This window comes from Schistocerca cancellata, chromosome 1, assembly GCF_023864275.1.
Source record: "Schistocerca cancellata isolate TAMUIC-IGC-003103 chromosome 1, iqSchCanc2.1, whole genome shotgun sequence".
In the NCBI taxonomy this organism is placed as follows: domain Eukaryota; kingdom Metazoa; phylum Arthropoda; class Insecta; order Orthoptera; family Acrididae; genus Schistocerca; species Schistocerca cancellata.
The window spans coordinates 1,064,282,077-1,064,303,192 of NC_064626.1; the positions used below are offsets into that span (position 1 = coordinate 1,064,282,077).

General features: G+C 44.5%; 1 protein-coding gene across 1 annotated transcript in view; it reads left to right on the forward strand.

Annotated features, from left to right (window-relative positions):
- Positions 1–21,116, forward strand: part of LOC126126795 (pro-neuregulin-3, membrane-bound isoform-like) — a 399,360-nt gene that overhangs the window by 289,637 nt on the left and 88,607 nt on the right. The window contains exon 3 of the mRNA XM_049915142.1: positions 20,718–20,834. Coding sequence (XP_049771099.1) covers positions 20,718–20,834 — 117 coding nt within the window. The remainder of the gene's footprint in view (positions 1–20,717; positions 20,835–21,116) is intronic.

Below are 21,116 nucleotides of genomic sequence, written 5' to 3' on the forward strand. Positions count from 1 at the left end.
TAGCCCATTTAAGTCGCTTGTGCATTCCATTTTCCGTTACAGAATGCTGTGTGTAGCCCAATTTTCTCTGTAACGGTAAGATAAAACTTGAATCTCTGGAAGTACCGCAGTCTTACTTCAGCACATATTTGTGTCGAGCATTAAGACTGGGTCAATATGACTTCAAAGAACGCACCAGCTGAAGTAGGGTAAGTCTCCCTTCAGCGTTTGTTTTTGTGAACAAAGCCAGCCATGTAACTGATACGAAGAACCTGACACGTCTGATGCGCCAAAGAAATTAACCAACACTAGTGTGCGGTAGTTAGGAATGCGCAACACTAACGAAATCAGAGCTTTCTCATAATTTGAAGTTGGGAGATGTGTTCATTTTTTCTCTATAAAGACCATGAAATAAACTTCCCTTGATAATTCCAGTGGGATATAAGTTGGAGATAAGCAGGTGCAAGATGGTCAGCATACACGCAGAATAGTTGAATGTTGTTGCTGTAGAAGGCAATTTTCACGGATTACGCATAATGTCAACATTTTAGAGCAAGGATCCAAGTCAGGAATCTGTTTAATACAATTTAAATCGACTGCGTGAGTCAAAAGCTTACAAAAAAATTGAAGCTTTAAGTAAGTTCGATGTTTCTCGAAAGAGTGGTATTGTATCTTCGTGAAAATTGGAGTTCAGAAAACACTCCCATACTCTCTCTTCAGTGGGAGTCTTAAGCTCTTCGGTCTTTCGCAATGGCCAGTTGGAAGGAACTTAACAATAGGCCGTATGGTCTCGACCTGATGAAGTAATGGCCTTAGTTGGGGCTTGTCATTGTAATAGACACCCAGATACGAATTGTATGCTTTCTCGATATTGTTTTCAGCGGAAGAAGGGCAGTTATTATACTAGAAAATGAAAGGAGACGCTATATTGAGAACCACTGCATACAGGGAAATCGTCGACAGAGCAAGAACCTCTCTCCGGAGAGCACCACTGTCTTCTGTGCGCGACTGCACTGTCACTTGAAGTTCATTTACACAGTATAAACAGCTAAAATAAATAACAGGCAGTGATGAATCGCCAAAGGTTGGATTTTCGCACTATCCAGACTTAAAATGCACCTTTCCTGGATTACCTTGTATAAACCAAGGGATCATTTCTGTAATAAGAAGAAACTCCGTCACTTAACGTCGAAGCTAGCTGTATATCTCTGATGCGGGGGTGCGAAATATTAGTAATAAGCCAAAGAAACGCACTAATTCCGTGTTAATTGACACAAGCGTGATATTTAATGTAAGAGTGTATTACTATCTTCTATTTTCTGAAGGCGTTTTAAATTTCGTAGCAACCTTCTTTCGTTGAGATAATGAGTAATGAAAGGTTATTGCTTTGCAGCGATGGAGGTACTACTCATTAGTTCTAGTGTTTCTTAATATGGTAGGTCATCTGTAGTCATATTTGTAATATAGTATTCTATAAGAAGGTTCAATCATTGTAATTCTCAGTAATTCCTAGGTGTCATGGAAGTAAATAAAGGAAATCACTTGACTTTCCTATTACACGTTCGCGTCAGATTAACGCGACCACCGCCTGTCTTCGATGTCAGTGTGAAGTAATCACTCCCAGACGTTGTACACTCTTCGCATGCCGCCGTAGTTAAAGTATGACTGGTATGGTAAAATGACGCTATCCAAAACTGGCAGCAAGGCAACTGTTGTGCACCACGGGCCGTAGATAACAGGGTGAACGCTGGCTGCGGAGATGTGCACGGGCAAATAGAGGTGCAACTGTTGGTCAGCTTACCACCCGGATGAACTAATTGGCCATCAACAGTGTCTTCTCAACGACCGTTACGTGAACGTTGCAGCCTAGGGGCCTCCGCAACTGGCCCCTGATTTATGCACCCATGCTGACTCGTGTTCAAATGACTCGTATTTTATGCTCCATCGCGTGTACGGCGTGAAACATCTGAAAGCAAACAATCGTCGGAGGGACCCATGCCTGAGGAAAGAGCATTATTGTCTGGGAAATGTTTTCGTGGTATTCTTGGATGGTCTCATCGTTATGGAAAGCACAATGGATCAACACAAGTTTGCATCTATCCCTGGGAGCCATGCCCACCCTTACATTTTGTTTGTTTTTCCTCGACACAATATCTACCAGCACGACAGTGCAACGTGTCACACTGCTTGCAATATACGTGCGTTGTTCGAAGAGCACGAGGATGAGTTTACCGCACTCTTCACCCGGGTTTAAGTCCGATCGAGAATCTGTGGTACAACCTTGATCGAGATGTTCACGCCATGGAGCCTCAACCATGAAAGCTAGGGCAGTTAGTTGGCCAGGACACTGGAGTCTACATGGCGCCACATCCCTGTCTATACCTTCCAGAACCCCTCTGGCTCAGGTCACGCAAGTCCAAGCTGAAAAAGGTGGTTATTCAGCCCCTTGACAGGTGTTCACAGTAATGTGACTGGACGTGTAGAAACTAAAATTCATTTCATTGTTTCCAGTTAAAAAGTGTTCAAAACCAACGTAATAAAAGATGATGATGATGATGATGATGATGATGATGATGATGATGATGATGATGATGATATGTGAAGCGATGTTACTGACTGTGAGAATACTATTTAATTTAGGCTTGAACAATTAGCAAGGATATTACGCCTATGCAGGTTAGCCGAGTATACGTTAATGGAACAGGTAGCTAATTTGCGAAATTGGCATTGTATTGGACATACGGAATAACAGATTATAACTTTCATAAGTTGTACAGTTGAGCACGTGATATATTTTTACAGTAACTTTGATTTGATTTTACCGCTAGAAATGATACCGATAAATACACGACGTTCCAAAACATTCGTCAGATTTCATAAGACTATATGCTCTTCTTGATGGAAGATAGAAACTTGAGATGAATTTTAACTTACATAAGACAAGAACTTTTTCTCAAAAGAATCGTCCATATATTTTTTACATGCATGTACTTTTAACTTTGGGATACTTCTACAATAATATTTAGGATCTAAGTATGTATTAATCTTTCACAAATGTTCAGTGGACAATTGTGGCAACTGAATTGTGTATTGTTTGAAACACAAAACACTCCTAAGCTTGTTCTTATATTTTGCTGTTGTGGTTGTTTTTATTTGTCATAGGGGTTGAGTTAGCTCTCTCTAGTCTTAGTTGTTGGTTTTGATCTTTTCGTTCTGTAGGGAGGGATATCTCAATCGTGGCTTTCAACACACTGCTGGGGAAAACTGCCTTCAACTCAGCAAATTTCATTGATCCAATATTTTCGATTAGTTTTTTTTATTTTTCAGTTCTATGCCATCCTCTTCTGTGTCATCTTTTAGTATGTGCCTGCAGAGATTTTTCTTTCTTTATGTGTCAGTTTTCTTCTGATTCTAGGTTAGTTGTGTTGTTGGCTCCTATTGTAGAGTTGCTAGATGGTTTCTCTAAACTGTGAAGTTCTTGGTGCGGAATTGCTTGTTGATTTCTCCTGTGGCGAGTTTTGCACTATTTATTCTGTTTGTATCTATATTTGATATTAATATTACTAATCTCCAGCTTAATGTTCTCGTAGGATTATTCTCTCAGTTGAGAAAATTCTTTAGGCTTAGGGTTAGGTGCTAGGAGCCATCCGGACTGGGACGCATACTCCATTGCTAGTATTTTGGAGGTTTCATATGTGTGTACCAATGTTGCTAAGTTTGCGCCACTTGCCCTGCCCATTTAGAGTCTGATCAGTTCCATTCTACGTTTCTCTTTATTTTCTATTGCTTTTGCGAGGTGCGCTAGATACTCGGTCGTTACTTTCGTCGACTTGTGCCAGTAGGCTGATAGCCATGTCCCCCTGTGATCTGTCCAGTCCTGTTTCTGTGCTGGAATACTATGTTAGGGTTTGAAAGTGTTCGTCCAGATTTTTTTTCTACTTTTGTAACCGCGGTTTTAGTTGCCTGATGAAATGGCAGTTATTTTCCACTTGACTATCTTCGTGGCGTGGCGTCGCGTCGGTATGTAGTGTCGACGGCACTGTAGCACCAATCCTACGTTCAACGTAGTGGACTGTGGAATGTATGCAGTACGAAGTCTGTACAGAAGTAATAAGAGTATTGAATCTTATGGCACCCTGCTTCGCCTTAAAAGATGTCTAAAGCCTAATAGTTTAAGTACACTTTCCTAGATGTTTGATCTGGAATCTTTCCTGAGGGCTCCTACGTCTTGAACGAGCACGGATAACCACCTTTGGATTTCCCCTTACATAGCCAACCAGTGTCTTGAAACTGCCGGTACCATCGTCGAATACTTAGAGTTGTAGGGTGGTGCGGTGCTGTGCTCCATGCGGACGTTGGGCCGCTCAGTTTGTAACTGAATGGAATTGGTGGAGACAGGCGAGGAAAACTCCGTCTGTTCAGGTGTTAACGCCGTCTCGACTTCCCGCCTCCGCAGCCGATATCGCTATCGTACGCTTGTGCGATGCCTCTCGTTTCGGAGGTAAGCCAGTTAGAATTCCGGTAGTGGATGAAATTTGGCCTGCAAAAGGAAGAGAAGTGGTGTTGGAAAGTTCCTGATTTCCAGTCTTTGTACCAGTGTCGTGGATTAACTTGCAAACCTCTTCGCAGTGTCTTCTGAACTGAGGGTGTTGATGGTGATTCTTCCGTCCGATTAGGAAGGTAAGCACACCCGCAGTTGGTGATAGTTGACAGCAATAGGCTATATGCCAGCACCGGATTTTACCCCCTCCCTTCTAAACGCCATCATCATCCGCCAGAAATGTAACACAGCACTGTACATACTTCCATTACACTCACAAATACTCTACAAGTACGTGTGAAGAGGCAAGTCACATATCCACAATAAAGAAACCCCTTTCCGGCTAAGCGCCTGAGCCTACTCTTTCGGATCTCCCAGCCAACAGCGCCAGACGACTTCACTTTTTATTCATTTCCACTGAATACGCAGTGGGTAATGAACGAGCTATCGGCATCACAGTGACGTCTATCGGCATCCACATGAAGCGGAAACTTAAAATTGCCGCCGGCAGGAGCATTTAGTTACGATGCGTACATTAAAAATCTGCCTATAGTTTCTACAGGGGATGCGCAAAAATGTGGAAACCCTGAAAACACATTACTATGTCTAACACGGCGTAGGAAAATGGTTGGCTTTCAAAATCGCCTCCACTCGTCTCGGAATGGTCAAATACTGGTCCTGTATGGTTTAGAAGGTAATTTTATTCCACTCTTCCTGCAAAATAGTGGCAAGTTCAGGTAACTATGATGGCCTGCAAAATAGAGGCAAGTTCAGGTAACTATGATGGAAGTGGATGGCTTGTTTTCCTCTTACGGGCATTCGCGTCACTGAAGACATTGTAATTCCAAATCGTCCTGCTACTTACTTACGGAGCATCCTTAGTGTTGTAATGCTGCTCAAAAGGTCCGCGAGGGCGATATTCAGTTCTGCTGTGACTTTTGAAGCTGTCGCCGTCGTATTTTCCACCACAATCCCGTTCAGTATCCATCCTTCACGCCCACTCGACACTCCATGTTGTGACTTAACGGTGGTGATCTTCCGCTTTCCTTGTACGCGGTTACTCTTCGAGAGGTGGCTGCTGAAACACCGAACCTTTCGGTTACCTTCGTTGCGGAACCACTCACCACACGAGCACTAATAATTTGCCCACGTTCGAATTCACTTTGCTCCGACATGATGCGCTCACGGCTACACGGAGCGCTATTCTGGTCACGACTAACACTTTCAACGTATTCATGCATCGCAGAGCTGCCGTTCGTCGTCAAATACGACAGAGCTATCTGCACGCTTGGCTAGCGTCTGCATTTATGCTCAAACGTTCATTTCCCTGGGTGTTCGCATATTTTTGCCCATCCTCTGTCTGTAGAAGATGTAGTCTTGTGAATTCGAATCAATCCGTGTGAAACGCACTGTTACCGGTGTTGACATCGAACTCGTTCTTTACTTCACGGTGCTCAATTAGACAAAGAGTGCACCGTGTTGCGGTAAATAGTCAAGTGTCCTGTAAACCAGTAGGCGACAGAGTGCCTGGATTTTTGGAAATTGGATAGTTATTTGCACGAGACAGGGGTTATATAATACACAGTGGTCATCGTCATGTCAGCATGTGATAATAGTGAAGGGTGGACCTATAGTTTGGCCGAGGCGCACTGTTGACGAAGGCAGTGCGCAAGCGCCCCCCACCCCCCTTGTGTTGCTGACCCTCGATCCACCCGGAAACTGGCCGCGCCGGCCGGCGACTGCTGTGGCGTGGCGTCTGGCAGCGAGCTGAACAAACGAGCGCAGCGCGGCCGTTCCGCTACCAGCTTCCCAGCCCCGGCCCCGGCCGTTCCCAGCGCGGCTCCAGCCGGCCGACGGCTCGCTGGCTGGTCTGCGCTGGCCGCCGCGGCGCCCGACGCCACCCGCTCACGCACACAGTTAACGACGCAGGTGCGTGAGAGCGGCAGCGGCGCGCAGGTGTGCGCGCACGCTACGCAACGCTGTCCGCGATTCGCCCGACAACGCCTTCTCTTTCAGATTTTTACCCGCTCCTCGTTTCCCCGGAATTACTTTCGAACTGAGAAGAAGCTGTCGTCCCAAATCTTCCCTACAGTCTCATCAAACTGTTCACTGTTGTTAATTGCCCAGAATAATCTGCAGTCGTGCGTACAGTTTTACCGATTTTGATACATTGAAGCTGAAACCCAATTAAATTACGCTAACTGCCGTTAAATCGTGGCTGATAGGATCTAACAGTCTGCTAGGTCATCACATACAAAATCGTGTTACAATGCTGCAATTCAGGATTTCTAACGAAATTTTTTAATCATCTGGTGTTGGTTGCGTTGGCGATGCATGTAAAGGGCAATACGAAAGTTCTAATGATCGCTAAAATTCAAACTGTGACTGTGAAGCATAATAATGCTTGTAGCCCTTCCCTGTACATTAACCCTTCAAAGCGACATATTTTTTCCAACGGTCGATGACATGGCAGAGACCTTGCAGGATGAATGAGAATACATTCCCTAATTTTAAATGTCCGTGAAATTCTTATTAATCAATATTTGCACGCAGGACACGGCGTAATCCGTTCTCAGGACCGTGAGAATATTAGGTCAAGTTAGTACTACACTAAAATACCATACATGCTCCTGCGTTGTCGACCAAACTACGTGGCTGGCTCTGAGCACTACGGGACTTAACGTCTGAGGTCATCGTCACGAATGGTGCAGGCAACATGAGGTGGAGCTCCGTCTTGCTGCAAAAGAATATCCACAGCATTGCTGAATTGTTAAATCAGTGGCTTCAAACATTCATTCAGCATCTGGCGTTACCAATTACCGTTTATGGTGTCTCGCAATATGAGTGGACCCGGGAGACGATCTGCAGTCATACCGCCAAGATTTTCAATTTTGGTCGACTGTGTGATTTTCCAATTGTCATCCCGGGATTTGTTTCTGCGCAGTGATGACTGTTCTGTCGATTGACGGATGCCCTAAAGTGACACACCGCCACATCGCTCCAAATAATACTTTTGAATAAATCTGCCCAATGGGTATGCCATGACAGCATAATTTCCTCGTATTGCACCTGCCTCTCTCAACATACACAAGATAACTCTTGAAAATAACGGGATTTCCAGGGATTCCACAACAGGTCCTTTTTTAACATAAGACGCACCGTGTGCCTGCTGATTCCAGTCTCACGAGCTGCGTGGCATGTTGATTTGCCAGGACGGCACGTGAAGATTTCCCTCAATGTCTCAACATTTTCTGAAGATAGCACCACCGAAGGTCGTCCTTCTCGTGGGTGATCCACAACTGACAACGTTGCCATTAGCTTAGTGTGACAATTCGTAATGGTTTTCGCAAGTGTGCTATGATGGCCACCATCGCTGAATGACGGCAATAGATCGCCACACTTCAAACCGCGAAGCAACCTGGGTGCGCTCTTGTAAGGTCAACCTTCCTGCCATCTCGTCGTATATCGTAAAGGTGATGATGTGGACGGTTAAAGTATTCCCATGGATCCAGTAACAGTACAAAAAAAAGTTCATTAATAATTACCGACAACCACGTAACTGACATTTAAAACTAGGGAGTGACTTCACACGCACCCAGTTGCTTGTAAAAGTCTTCGAGGAAACGTTTGACCGCGACAATCATTTCGTAGTTATTTGCATGCAATGCTTTTTCAAACGAACGAAGAAGTAACTGGATGCTATGTTACGACAATACGAGTATGAGCAAAAATCGGACAACCCGCAGAAGCAACATGTTACTGTTTCGCTTGTAGAATGAGCGTTGTCATGGCGCCGAAAACGTCACCCTGCCCAGTTTCCCGCCGATGTTTCGACTTCAGACACTGCCGTAAACCATGAGGAGTTTTTGGTAGTATGCTCCTTTGACAGTTTGTCTCTTAAGACGATTTTCTGTTAGCACCACGACAGAAGCACATTACCCCATCACTTTAGGGTCTTCACCGTTTTCTACGGTTGTGAATCTGTTTCTACTGATTTTTGCTCTTTGTCTCGGGATCATACTGATACACACAGAATTCGTCCAAGTTGGTTAAAGAAGTCATCTAGACTGGCCTGACACAACTGCAACATTTCCGCTGATGCCTCGTTTCGGCGCGCCTCAATTTGTTGAGCAATTGCGGAACACAACGACAGGCAATCTTTGTCGGTCCAAAATGTCTTGTAAGAGGATGAAAACTGATCCATAACACAATTTCAGTTCTTCCACTATCGTCTCGTTTGATATTCAAGTGTTCGACCACCAAAGCGTTCTCTTCGCTTGCGATTTCCGTTTCTTCACCGAGAGATGATCTGCAAATTGTTGCCATACACTTCCACGAACTTAGCGTCGATTTTGACAGCGTTGTTCCTCTTGGAATGCAAAGACGAATTAGCGTACGATACTCCACTTTCTCTGTGGGCTGCCCTATTATGTTTCTGGCTGGTGTAGAGGTGTGTTCAGCTACGGTGTCGCAAGGGTTTCGATGCGTACCAGGACGGCAGTCGTGTACTTCCAAACCAAAAAAATTAATTACGTAATTTTATTTTTTCGATGTTGTTATTTCAACTTGAACTATCTCTCGTAATATTTAGACTGATTAGTAAGAGTGATCCGCTGTTCTAGGCGTAATTTTTGTGTTTGACGCATATTACGCACGTGGTATTACGGCTGTGTTTATGGGGTGAATGCGAGTGACCGCAAATGCACCAGCCGTGACGCAGAGTTCAACGCCTCGTCCTCCTTACCTGTGTTCCAGTCTGCTCTGCCCGTTGCTTCTTTCTCCAACAGCGCTTCGACCCCCTGGTGCTAAAATATGAAATTCTGTACTCTCCGCATAATGCTCCCTTAATGTTGCAGCGGTTGGGGTACTTTTATCTTAAGATGTTGTACTTTTATCGTAAGATGTTTTACTATAAATGAGTAAATGTTTTATGAGAGTAAAGGAAACACTGTGTGTGCTATCTGCGAATTGAGAAAGAACAGATTGGTGCGTAAGATACTAACGTTTTTGATTTGCATGTTGATATTCCGTTCGCTATGGGGATATTTATCGATTCTGTTTTTATTTGTCGTTCACTGTTACTATTTGAGTTACAATTTCATCATTCGTAGATAGTGAGTGGAGCTGTGGACGCTTTTGACATCAGTGACTCCATGTTCAGGAAGATCTTTGAGGTCTGACGAAGGTCGTTTAAACTCACTAATTGAATATGATCCATATCAGTGTACTCGAGAACTGGCAGTTGTGATGAAATGTGATCAATTCACCATCGTGTGGCAGTTACATGCAAGGGGGAAGGGTTTTTTTTTTTTTAAGGGTGTATAGGTAACGCTTGCTGTAAGTGAAAATCTCTAAAATTAGCGGATGGCCGTAAGTGCTTCCCAGCTTGCTCGTCATCAATTGGCTCGTGAACAGCACCGAACAATACCGTGCTGTATCGTTACTGGAGACGAGAAATGGTGCCTTCGTACTAACAAAACGGAAAGAAAGGAATGATTGAGACCAGACAAAGCAGTAACTCCCCGTAGAAAGACTTGCGCGCATCCACAAAAGATAATGTCGTGCATCTAGTGTAAAAGCGACACATTTACGACAACGTGTTTCAGCGTACGTTATCCTATTATCAAGTGCTATAAAACAAGAAAACGTTTTAATACATCCCAATACAATGCGTTCTAACAATCATGTAAATATATATATTGTCCTGAAGTATAAAATTCCATAGGTTTTGATGCCATTAGGCATAGTCACACGTAAAAAGCCAGCAGCAAACCTGCGTTGTTAAACATAAAACTCATAACTAAACATCTCATAATACTCCCACAAGGCCAAAATGAGTTTCATGTTTGACAATGCATGTTTGCTACTGGCTTCTTATGTTTGACGGTGCCTAGTGACGTAGTAACCTTACGGTATGCTATACTGCAAGACAATATAGATATTTACGTTGTTGTTAGTATTTGTAGTATTGCGATGTACTGATTAATTTCCTTGGTTCTTAGCAATTGATAATGGGATAACCTAGTGCCTAGTTACGGTAAATATCACACTTTGACAACAGGTGCGTAACGTTCTCAGTACTGATTCACTAGACAGTAGTGCGACGAGTTTACAACAGAAATTCGTAAGTCATACGCAAGTACTTCTGCAACGCACATACATGGCAAAAGCGCAAACAAGTAGCAGAGTGGAGCTACATTATACAATCATCCCCAGACATTCGAGTGTATTTTTCCCAATGTAGCCTACATTGTGATCATATATCGTCTACGAAAATCGTCTTCATTCAGAGTTACTTGTAAACATACCCAGGCGTTTACTGAACCACACCCCCTAAGCCGACAGCGGTCTACTGTAGACGTAAGCTTACGAATCTGAATCTATGAGATAATCTAGCTGCTGAAAGAAATCACCTGTTCGGAAAATCGCACTGTGAAACTCGTAAAATGTTTACAGTAAGATGTGCCATCAGACGCACAGGACAGAGTACAACGACGCATTTGAAAGTATACTGTATGGGTGCTCATAACTTCACAAAGTTACGTTTTTCATGTTACGCTGTAAATATTCACATGGTAATTGGACAAATTAACTTAGATTGTAACTAAGGTTGTATTTCATTTTCGTTCATTATTTTGAGCTCCGTTCTTTATATAGTGCCATGGTAGATTCTTTCTGGAATACTAAGTACTAGAAGATTAAAAAGAAATTGTTGTGTCTGTCTATACGAACGCTGTCAACATTTAAACGTGTTTAACGCAACGCCAGAGTTGTGTAAGGAAAGTGCCAATAAATGATTTTGGTATTCTAGTGATGTCACACAGTGAGGTACGAGTACTGCATGAACTGATACGTGATCTTTAGGTTGAATCGGATTGTTTTTCCTTGTTTGGCTTTTAACAACGTTGGTTGCATATTGTCCACTATGGAATAATAAACTAATACAGCGAAAATACTGCTTCAGTCGCTGTGTTATACTAAAAAGAGAAACTACAAACGACATTTGTGTGTGTGTGTGGGGGGGGGGGGGGGGAGGGGACGACGACGACGACGACGACGACGACGACGACGACGACGACGACGACTTAGGTTGTTTGATACCAAACGACTTCGCTGATGTACTCAAATTGCAGATGCATAATGGTATCGTGAAGAAAATAAATCCATTGACTTTAGTTCGTGTGTCCGAATATATTTAGTAATGCAGGATAGTATTGAAACTGTAGATGATCTGTGTAAATATATCGCGAAAACTAATTGCAGGGCTGTAGATGCTTCAGTTGTCTATCGGAGCTGCGCTGTCTTGACATTGGCTTCTGGACCTATACTTCAGGTCTGTCCACTCTTCAACAAGACTTGGTGGGCGGCTGGTTACAATTTGCGATGTAGTTCATTATTAGAATTCTTTTAAATTTTATGACTTGGTAATGAACTGCTTTAGACGACCGCAGACGGATAGACTTGTGAAATGACGGATGATTCCCCATTGCATATGAACTGTTAAATGTCTGCTCCTCGTTTTTCTCCTCCATCTACGCACATTAATTCTGTGACTGCGCTTTAAGTTGTTCTGTCACTTGTAGTACTCGGCCAGGTCGGTAACGTTACTCAATTCGACTTACTAGTCCACGTGTTTGTTACCTGGCTAGAGTATCTGCCCGTCTGTCGGGTACGTTCCGTTATATCCACTTAATAGAGGTCACTCAAACTTATCCTTGAATCTCTCGTCCAGCCATCCGAAGCTTAAAACTTCTGAGAGACTGGTGTCAAAATGAAGTGTCTACTAACCTTTCTTCCGAAATACAGTAAAATGTAATGCTGCGTGTCAAATATTTAGAGATTATATTTGATGGATTTTTGTGTTGAAGACAATCACCTAAACGAATTTGTGGGAATCACAGCATCCTATGTCAGAACCTCGTCGTATACTGCACCATTTTTCGCAGTTCTATGGTTTACAGTGCAAGCTTCCTCTAAAATGCTTTCTTGTCGTACGAGATACCATTTAAAGCAGTTGCCTCATTTTCTTTTATACGCCTGAGTCTAAAACGTAATTCTTAATCATGTGTCATGGGGAAGGTCATTGCTGCGTATTCACTTCACCTGCTCTTAACTAGTCTACCCGAGTGCTCGCCCTTCTGCGCTGCGCTGAAAAGATTTGTGACAAAATTTTCATTCTAAACGCCTGTTCATCATGCACCGTTCGTTTATGACCTCTTATTTAAGAGTGATTATCCGAAATCGTTTGTAGATCAGAACTTGTAACAGCAGTCTCCGTCGTTGAGATTTACGCACTTACAAAATTGACCTGCTCTGGTCTCCTTTTATTAATTATGAACGTAATAAACAATTGGTTCCTTAAATTACCTTCTTACGGTGAGGGTCAAATCACTGCTGTTACAGCTACGCACCTGCATTACGCATTGAGGTGTACTTCACTTAATTTTTGTGAGCGCATAAGAAACACGTGTACCTCTTGCATTAAGCATTTACTAGAGTGACTCGTACTGACTACACTTGCATATATTTTGTGTCAGCTCCACTTTGAAAGCTGTTTACGTATTTAATGACGCCCGATGTAATTTTTAGGAAACGAATAATGATACGGTAGCAGATGTCAGTGGCAGATGCGTTCGCCGTAACATGAAGATTAATATTGGGCTCTTTACTGACAGAAGACTGCCTTCCGAATATGGTTACAGAGATGGCTTTTCGAAATCGGTGTATGCGAGGCAGTATTTATTCAAATGTATATTCGTGTAGGCGAAAAGTTCAGTTTAATACTAGACCGAAACAAGACTGTTGAGGCTGAAGTAACTGAAGACTGCGTTTCACTCCGTAATACAGGTCTTTTCACAAAGAGGAAAGACGATGTAGTTAGAAACACTGTAGGTAGATTCAGAGAACCAGTATTCAAAGAAGACTGAACAAGCATTCTGCTGAAGCCATCGAATATGTCGCTCAGCGATCATGAAAAGTTGAGTTACAGAAATTAGGGTACGTGCATATGCGACACACAGTTTTCCTTTTCCTCTCACTGAAGATGCGAATATAATGCCTTGTGTAGGACGCATGCTGCCGCCCCGCCCCCCCCCCCCTTTTACACACACACACACACACACACACACACACACACACACACACACACACACACACACACACACACACACACACAGAGAGAGAGAGAGAGAGAGAGAGAGAGAGAGAGAGAGAGAGAGAGAGAGAGAGAGACTCCGACTGCCTTTGCTGTATAATTTTTAAGTATGTTTGCGAAGTATATTGCTCATCTCATAACGCAAATATTCGATGAGTGTCTTCTGACAGGAGGCGTGCGAGTCTATTTTTTGAAGTGTAGGAATGGGTATGAAGACTGGTATACTTGGCGCGTTATTTATGATGTCGCCGAAGAAAACCACCGCTCAGAGAACGAACGTCTGTGTCTAGGTCTTGGGGATCTGTCGCCCTTTGGCAAAAGCCGGATCCCAGTATGGAGGCACTCGCTTGCCTTTTATATATATAAGGCAGTGGAATGCCTTTGTTGTGAGCCCCAGGCGCGGGTACTTCGTGGGGCGGCTCGGCGCGACTCGACTCGGCGCTCGCTCTTCATTTGGGCAGCGGCGCAGCTGTGCACGCATTGTCATTTCCAATTCACCGCCGCGCTTGAAAAACTGCGTCGAGCACCGGTCTTTCTCCCTGCGGTAAACAAACGCGCCGTTGATTGGTAGTGCGACAACTCGCTGCTTACATGCGCGGCCAATCGTGGGAGTGTAAGGCGCCGGGGGGCGGAGAGGGAGGAGGAATCACCAACGGATCAGGGCACACGCCCGCAGCCTTTGTCAGCAAGACGCGCCTCCTAAACGGTGCAGAACCGCCAAGGATACGCCGGCCTCGCGTGAGCTTTTTGTTGCGGCGTGTGTGCGAGGGCACAAAGTATCATTTCAGTGATGGTTGCCGTGTATATGCAGCAGGTGTATCGGACCCTTTTAAGCGCTCCGGGAAGGCCTTTTTTGCCCTCTCCTTGCTGGACACGAAAATGTACACTCGACTCCGATGCCGCCGCCGCCGCGCACCACGGCCCTCCGCCAGTAATTCAGCAGTGGGCGTCATTGTTGCGATCTAAACGGCCTCGCAGCTGCCATTATGTGTAATGCTAATGGACATAACTTTAATATATAGGCTACTTAATTCGATGGAACGCCGGGCAGATTGGGAGGAAGTGGGGAACAAGATCATATTGCCGGCTTTAAGAAGTTGTTTTAATTTTAGGGAAAGGGTAGGGTCGCTGTAATTTGCCTGTATCATCGCAAGCGTGACTGCCCGCAGAGTGGGTCGGAGTTCTATTTATATGCCTATTGTGGTGCCGCTATAGGCTAGAGGTAAAAAAGACAGCTTATGTTTCGTGGAGTGTGACGTCGATTATGACGGTACAGTATCGCGACTGTTATTCACAATTCTACCATGGCGTCGTTCTCCGGTCCTCTCAGATCGTCAGCCGAACTCTTCTCTCTCTCTCTCTCTCTCTCTCTCTCTCTCTCTCTCTCTCTCAAAATTGTCGTTTTCTTTTTCCGTAACTTGGTGTGTCCCTTGCGATATGCGTTGAGATCAAACGAATATTACACTGAGGTGAAAAAGTCATGGGATACGTCCTAAATCGTGTCGGACTTCCTTTTGCACGATGTAGTGCAGCAACTCTACGTGGAATGTACTCACCAAGTCGTCGGAAGTTCCCTAGAGAAATATTGAGCCATGCTGCCTCATAGCTGTCCCATAATTGCGGAAGTGTTGTCGGTGTAGAATTTCGTGCTCGGACTGACTTTTCGATTATGTACCATGAATGTTGTGTGGGATTAATGTGGGCCATCTGGGTGGCCAAACCTTTCACTCGATTTGTCCAGAATGCTCTTCAAACCAGTCGAGAACAATTGCGGCCTGGTAACATAGCGCATTGCCATCCGTAAAAATTCCATCATTGTTTGGGGACATGAAGTCCATGAATAGTTGCAGATGGTCTCCTAGTAGCCGAACATGATCATTGCTTTTCAATGATCACACAGCCCACACCATTACTGAGCCACTACCGTCTTGCACAGCGCCTTGTTGACGACCCTGTTCCATTGCTTCGCAGGGTCTGCGCCACACTCGAACCCTACCGTCACCTCTTACCAACTAAAATCTCCAATCACCTGACGAGGCCACGGTTTTCCAGTCACCTAGGTCTAACCAATATGGTCCCGAGCGCAGGAGACGCGCTGCAGGTGACGACGTGCTGTTACCAGTGGCACTCATGTCGGTCGTCTGCTGCCATAGCCCACTAGCTAAATTTCGCCGCACTGTCCTAACGGATACGTTCGTTGTACGTCTCACATAGATTCCGCGGTTATTTCACAAAGTATGTTCGTCTCTTGGCTCTGACAACTCCATGTAAACGTCGCTGCCCTTGGTCGTTAAGTGAAGGCTGTCGACCACTGTATTGTCCATGGTGAGAGGTAATGCCTGAAATTTGGTATTGTCGGCACAATCTCGGCAGTGCAGAATATTGAATTCCCCAAAGATTTCGGATATGGAATGTCTCATCTTTCTAGCTCCAGATACCATTCTGCGTCCAAAGCCTGTTAATTCTTGTCGTCCGCCCATACTTACATCGGAAACCTATTTACATGAATCACCCGGGTACAAATGAGAGCTCAAACAACGCACCGCCCTTTCATACCGTGCGTACGCGGTACTACCGCCATCTCTATATGTACATATCGCTATCCCCTTACTCTTTGTCACCTCAGTGTATAATTGAATAAATCAGAGATGCCCTTCGGGGTCTCCCAGCCAGTCATTCTATTCGTCTTTACTCCTGAGATTTTCCTGTATTCTGACCTACGGTCGTTTCTTCCACTGGCATGGCGTATTTCGACTTTAATGCTATTAAATTAAACCCTCCGGAATACTGCATGTTGACAAAAGAAATAAGACTTTGATTCGGATAAGAAAATTGTACTTGTTAATGGAACCCTAGCGTGTGAAATACACGATGGAAGTTAGTCCTTGTCATACTGTATTTCGAAAAGCCATATGATGGGTAAACACAGGCGGCCTCAGAAATGAAAAACACTTGTTTCCCTATGCGTGAAGAAATGAGCTAGTTAAGTACCAATACCAGTGAGTTGTTGGATCATTTAGACATTCAGACATGCTCCCTCAGATGCAAACGAAGGTCGCCATCAGCATTGACGATGCAGTTGCACCAGCTGTTACAAACATGCACCAACGCACACTTATTTTCTTCAGGCCACCCACACCTTCCTTAAATTTCTACCACAGAAACTGGAGCCTGAACGATAGGAAACAACGTTCTGTGAACGTGGGTGAAATAAAAGAGAGTTAGAAAAATCCAGAAACTGTGCAAGTAGATTCCTCCTCCGTTCACTGAACAATATCTAATTTATCGCTTAGGAATATTACCACCGTACGGCTCTCTGCAGATAAGACTACAGGCCCCTGCTCAAAGAAATGAGTAAAATAGGTTGAACGATTGACGACATATGGAGGTTTGGGTCTGGCCGTGAGTCGTGCACGGCTAGCCAAATACTAAGGTACCGCTCGCGATAAGCGGGAAATCCGGGTTCGAGTCCCGGTCCGGCACAAATTTTCATTGTCGTCATTCCATTCTACAGCTGATGGTGATCACTATTCGCAACTGCGAATTCATGTGATGTGTTAAGTTTCTATTTGTCATCACAAGGCAGCAACAAGCAGAGAATGTTTTTTATCAACCGCCATTCTGTCTCCGCGTGGTTATTAGCTATTTTGAAAACAATCCCGAAATCGGTATTTCGTTTCGCGGTAACAAGGATTGTTAAGTGTTAGTGTTTGTACCACGTAAAAATTGCCGAAACAATTAGCAGCAAGACTACAGTGCCCTGCTCAAATAAATGAGAAAAATAGGTTGAAAAGGTATAGAGTGATCAGAATATCCAAATTCTAGTCGCTATGTACAATCCTTGCCATTTATTGCGGAAGACTTTGACTGAAGCCCGCGTTTGATCAGTGACAATGATTGGTCGAGTGGCGATAGTGAGGAGGGTCTGGTTCCCTTGTCATGCTGGTGTGTAGATACAATTGTTCACAAGAACGAATGCTCCACTTTTTAGGTGGTGGTGGTGGTGGTGGTGGTGGTGGTGGTGGTGGTGGTGGTCATAAAGTGACTACAACCCATCGTTGTTGGTGGCAAATCGACGTATTTGCTGGACCGTGTGCACATGTGTCGCAGCTTGGTTTATCTTACATACACTGAGATGACAAAACGCATGAGATAGCGATATGCTCATAATACAAATTACTGTAGTTTAGCGTACACAAGGTACAAAGGGCCGGAGCTGTAATTCGTACTCCAATGATTCATGTGAAAAGGTTTATTATGGCCGCACGATGGGAATTAACATTTCGAACGCGGAATGGTAGTTGGAGCTAGACGCATGGGACATTCAATCTGTGAAATCGTTGGGAATTCAGTACTCAGATATCGACAGAGTGAAGTGTGTGCCGAGAATATCAAATTCTTCACTTAACTACTCGTTGGCGTAGCGTTGACAATGCTAACAGAAAAGCAACGCTGCGTGGAACAACCGCAGAAATCATTGTGGGACACACGACGAACATATCCGTTAGAACAGTGCGGCGAAATTTGGTGTTAATGGGCTATGGCAGCAGACGACCTACGTGAGTGCCTTTGCTAACAGCACGAAATCGCCTGCAGCGCCTCCCCTGGGCTCGTGACCTTGTCGGTTGGGCCTTAGACGATTGGAAAACCATGGCCTGATCAGGCGAGTCCCGATTTCAGTTGGTAAGAGCTGATAGTAGGGTTAGAGTGTGGCGCAGACCCAATGAAGTTAAATACCGAATTCGTCAAAAAGGCACTGTGCAAATCTGGTGGTGGCTGCATAATGGTGTAGGCTGTGTACACACAGAATAGATTGGATCCTCTGGTCCAACTGTGCCGATAATTGACAGGAAAAGGTTACTTTCAGCTACTTGGACACGATTTGCAGCCATTCATGAATTTCATGTTCCCAAACAATGGTGGGATTTTTATAGATAACAATGCGATATGTCACCGGGTCACAGCTGTTCGTGATTGGTTTGAAGAACATTTTGGACAATTCGAGCGAATGATTTGGCCGCCCAGATCGGCCGACATGAATCCCATCGAATATTTTTGGACATGCTGAAGAGACCAGTTCGTGCACAAAATCATCCTGCACCGCCAACACTTTTGCAGTTATGGATGACTAGAGAGACAGCATAGCTCAGTCATTCTGCAGGGGACTTCCAACGACTAGCTGAGTCCGTCACGTAGAGTTGCTGCACTTCGTTGGGCACGATATTAGGTGTCGCCTTCGTGGGTTCCTACTTGAAAGAAAATAACTAACGATGGTAGTTACACTACCAAATTTCATTGCTATAATGATAGTTACTGACACGTTACTCGGTTTTGTGATTGATTATTTAGCATGGGCATATTAGTAAAAACTGTGAGAGACATGGAAATGTTTTCACTCTCACGTGCCACAAACAACGTCTAACGAAAAAAAAAGCCACACTGTGCGACAGTCCAAAATTTCGATATTTGGTAGATCCATTAAGATACACTTCCACCCGTTCTCGTATTTCGCTTCATTATCAGGTTCCCTGCGTGTTTGTGACCACTAAATAATCATTATTTTGAGCACAAAAGTTACTTGCCTTATCAAAGTCTGTTCAGTCACTGTGTTTCATCAGTTTCTGCAGAGTAGTTATTACATGTGATCCTTGACATTTTTCCGGCCTATAGAGTATTCCTACAAGTTTCGGTATTGCAGCCGGACTTCCTGCCACGATATTTTGGCTGACAACAATTCAACCATCTTCAGGGGATTGTATTGCACTGGAGATTGCTATTTCACATCGCTACATATATAGCTAAAATTTGCGCGAAGATGTATGCTCAGAGGCAGCCGCTACATGAGTGACATATCGAGTTCGCGTCCTCGTCGCATATTGCTTCATTTATGGCCTACAGACGCATGCGTAATTCGATAGTATATGCGCGCTGGTGGCGGAATTCTCGATAGCAGAATTAAGATTTATATGTCAAAATTAAGGGAATTCAATGTCCCTAGGCGTGTCACTGGTCAGAAAACGTTTACTTTCTGAAGACCAATAAAGGAATCACCAGGTTCCACGCCTTATCCAGTTGAAAGCCACCATCACTGTTCGTAAGATGTAACGCTAAACGTATTTCCAACGATATATAAGTATCTTAATCCCAGAAGAATCTCGCCGAGGCCAAGATTTCTGTGGCAGAATAATCCATGGAATGCCCTTCGGAGATACAGTGCTCGGCTATGGCCGACGAATTCCACAGAATACCTTGCCAGTGCGCCAAAGCCTATAATGGTCAGATGACACGCACAATTCTTGCATTTCTCAGCGCATTGTCCCCACAGGAAATTCCTTAGATTATTTTGTTACGGAAGTCTCGGCCTCGACGAGATCCTTCTGGATTCAATTATGAGGGAATTGTTGGAAATACGTTTAGCGCAAGACCGTATTAAATGTGATGGCCGCTGTCAACTGGATAAGACTTGGAACCAATCATTAATTGCTTCAGGAAAATAATTTATGGCCAATGATGCGCATTCAGACAGCAAGCGCGCATGTAGAATCACATTACGCATGCGCCTGCGCGCCACAGATGGGACAATATTCGAAGAGGACGCGAAACTCGAAAGAGGACGCTGGTGTAGCGGCTGCCTTTGCGATTGCGTCTTGGCGCTAATTTTTTTTCTATAAAGGTAGTGATGTGAACTAGCAATCAACTGTGCAAAACATTCACCTGAAGAAGGCTGAATGGTTGTCAGCCGAATGTCGAGGCAAGAAGTCGACGTTATGTGGTCGCAATCGCGGAACTCTATGGAATAATTAGAATAATTATCACTTGTTGAAACCCTGACTGGAATTTTGAAACCAGTTTTTGGACTCTCTCTCTCTCTCTCTCTCTCTCTCTCTCTCTCTCTCTCTCTCTCTCTCTCTCTCTCTCCCCCTCTCCCCCTCTCCCTCTTCCCCCCCCCCCCTCTCTCCCTCTCCTAGATACATGAGCAGAATGGATGTTAGAGATCAACAGCCGTATCAGCAGTTCCAACAGGCGGCCATTATTGTGTTGCAGGCAGGAGACGCGCGCCGCCGCAGGCCCGGCCGGCTGTAGGGCGGCAACACCCCTGCAGGATGCCGCCCCCGCTCGCCACCATAGTGCTAGTCGTCTCTACCGTCCTCAGCATAGCGGGTGAGTAAAGTGCAGCGTGTTCACCGTGCACATCTACCGCAGGGGTTAGTAAATGGCTTGTAACTTGTTCCTGCGTAGTCTCCTGACAACAGCAAGATGGAAGTGTTTTATGACCGATCAACGCCTTTACTCTGAAACGAGTAAGAGCGCAGTCCCTCGTATTTTAGAGCTTCCGGCCTGGCCTTTTTTATTTTTTGGTTTAGCAGAACTGCTCCAAATTTAGGTCTATGTCGGAATATTACTTCTGACACCCAAGGCAAACTGCTCGCACAGAGTCGCTGC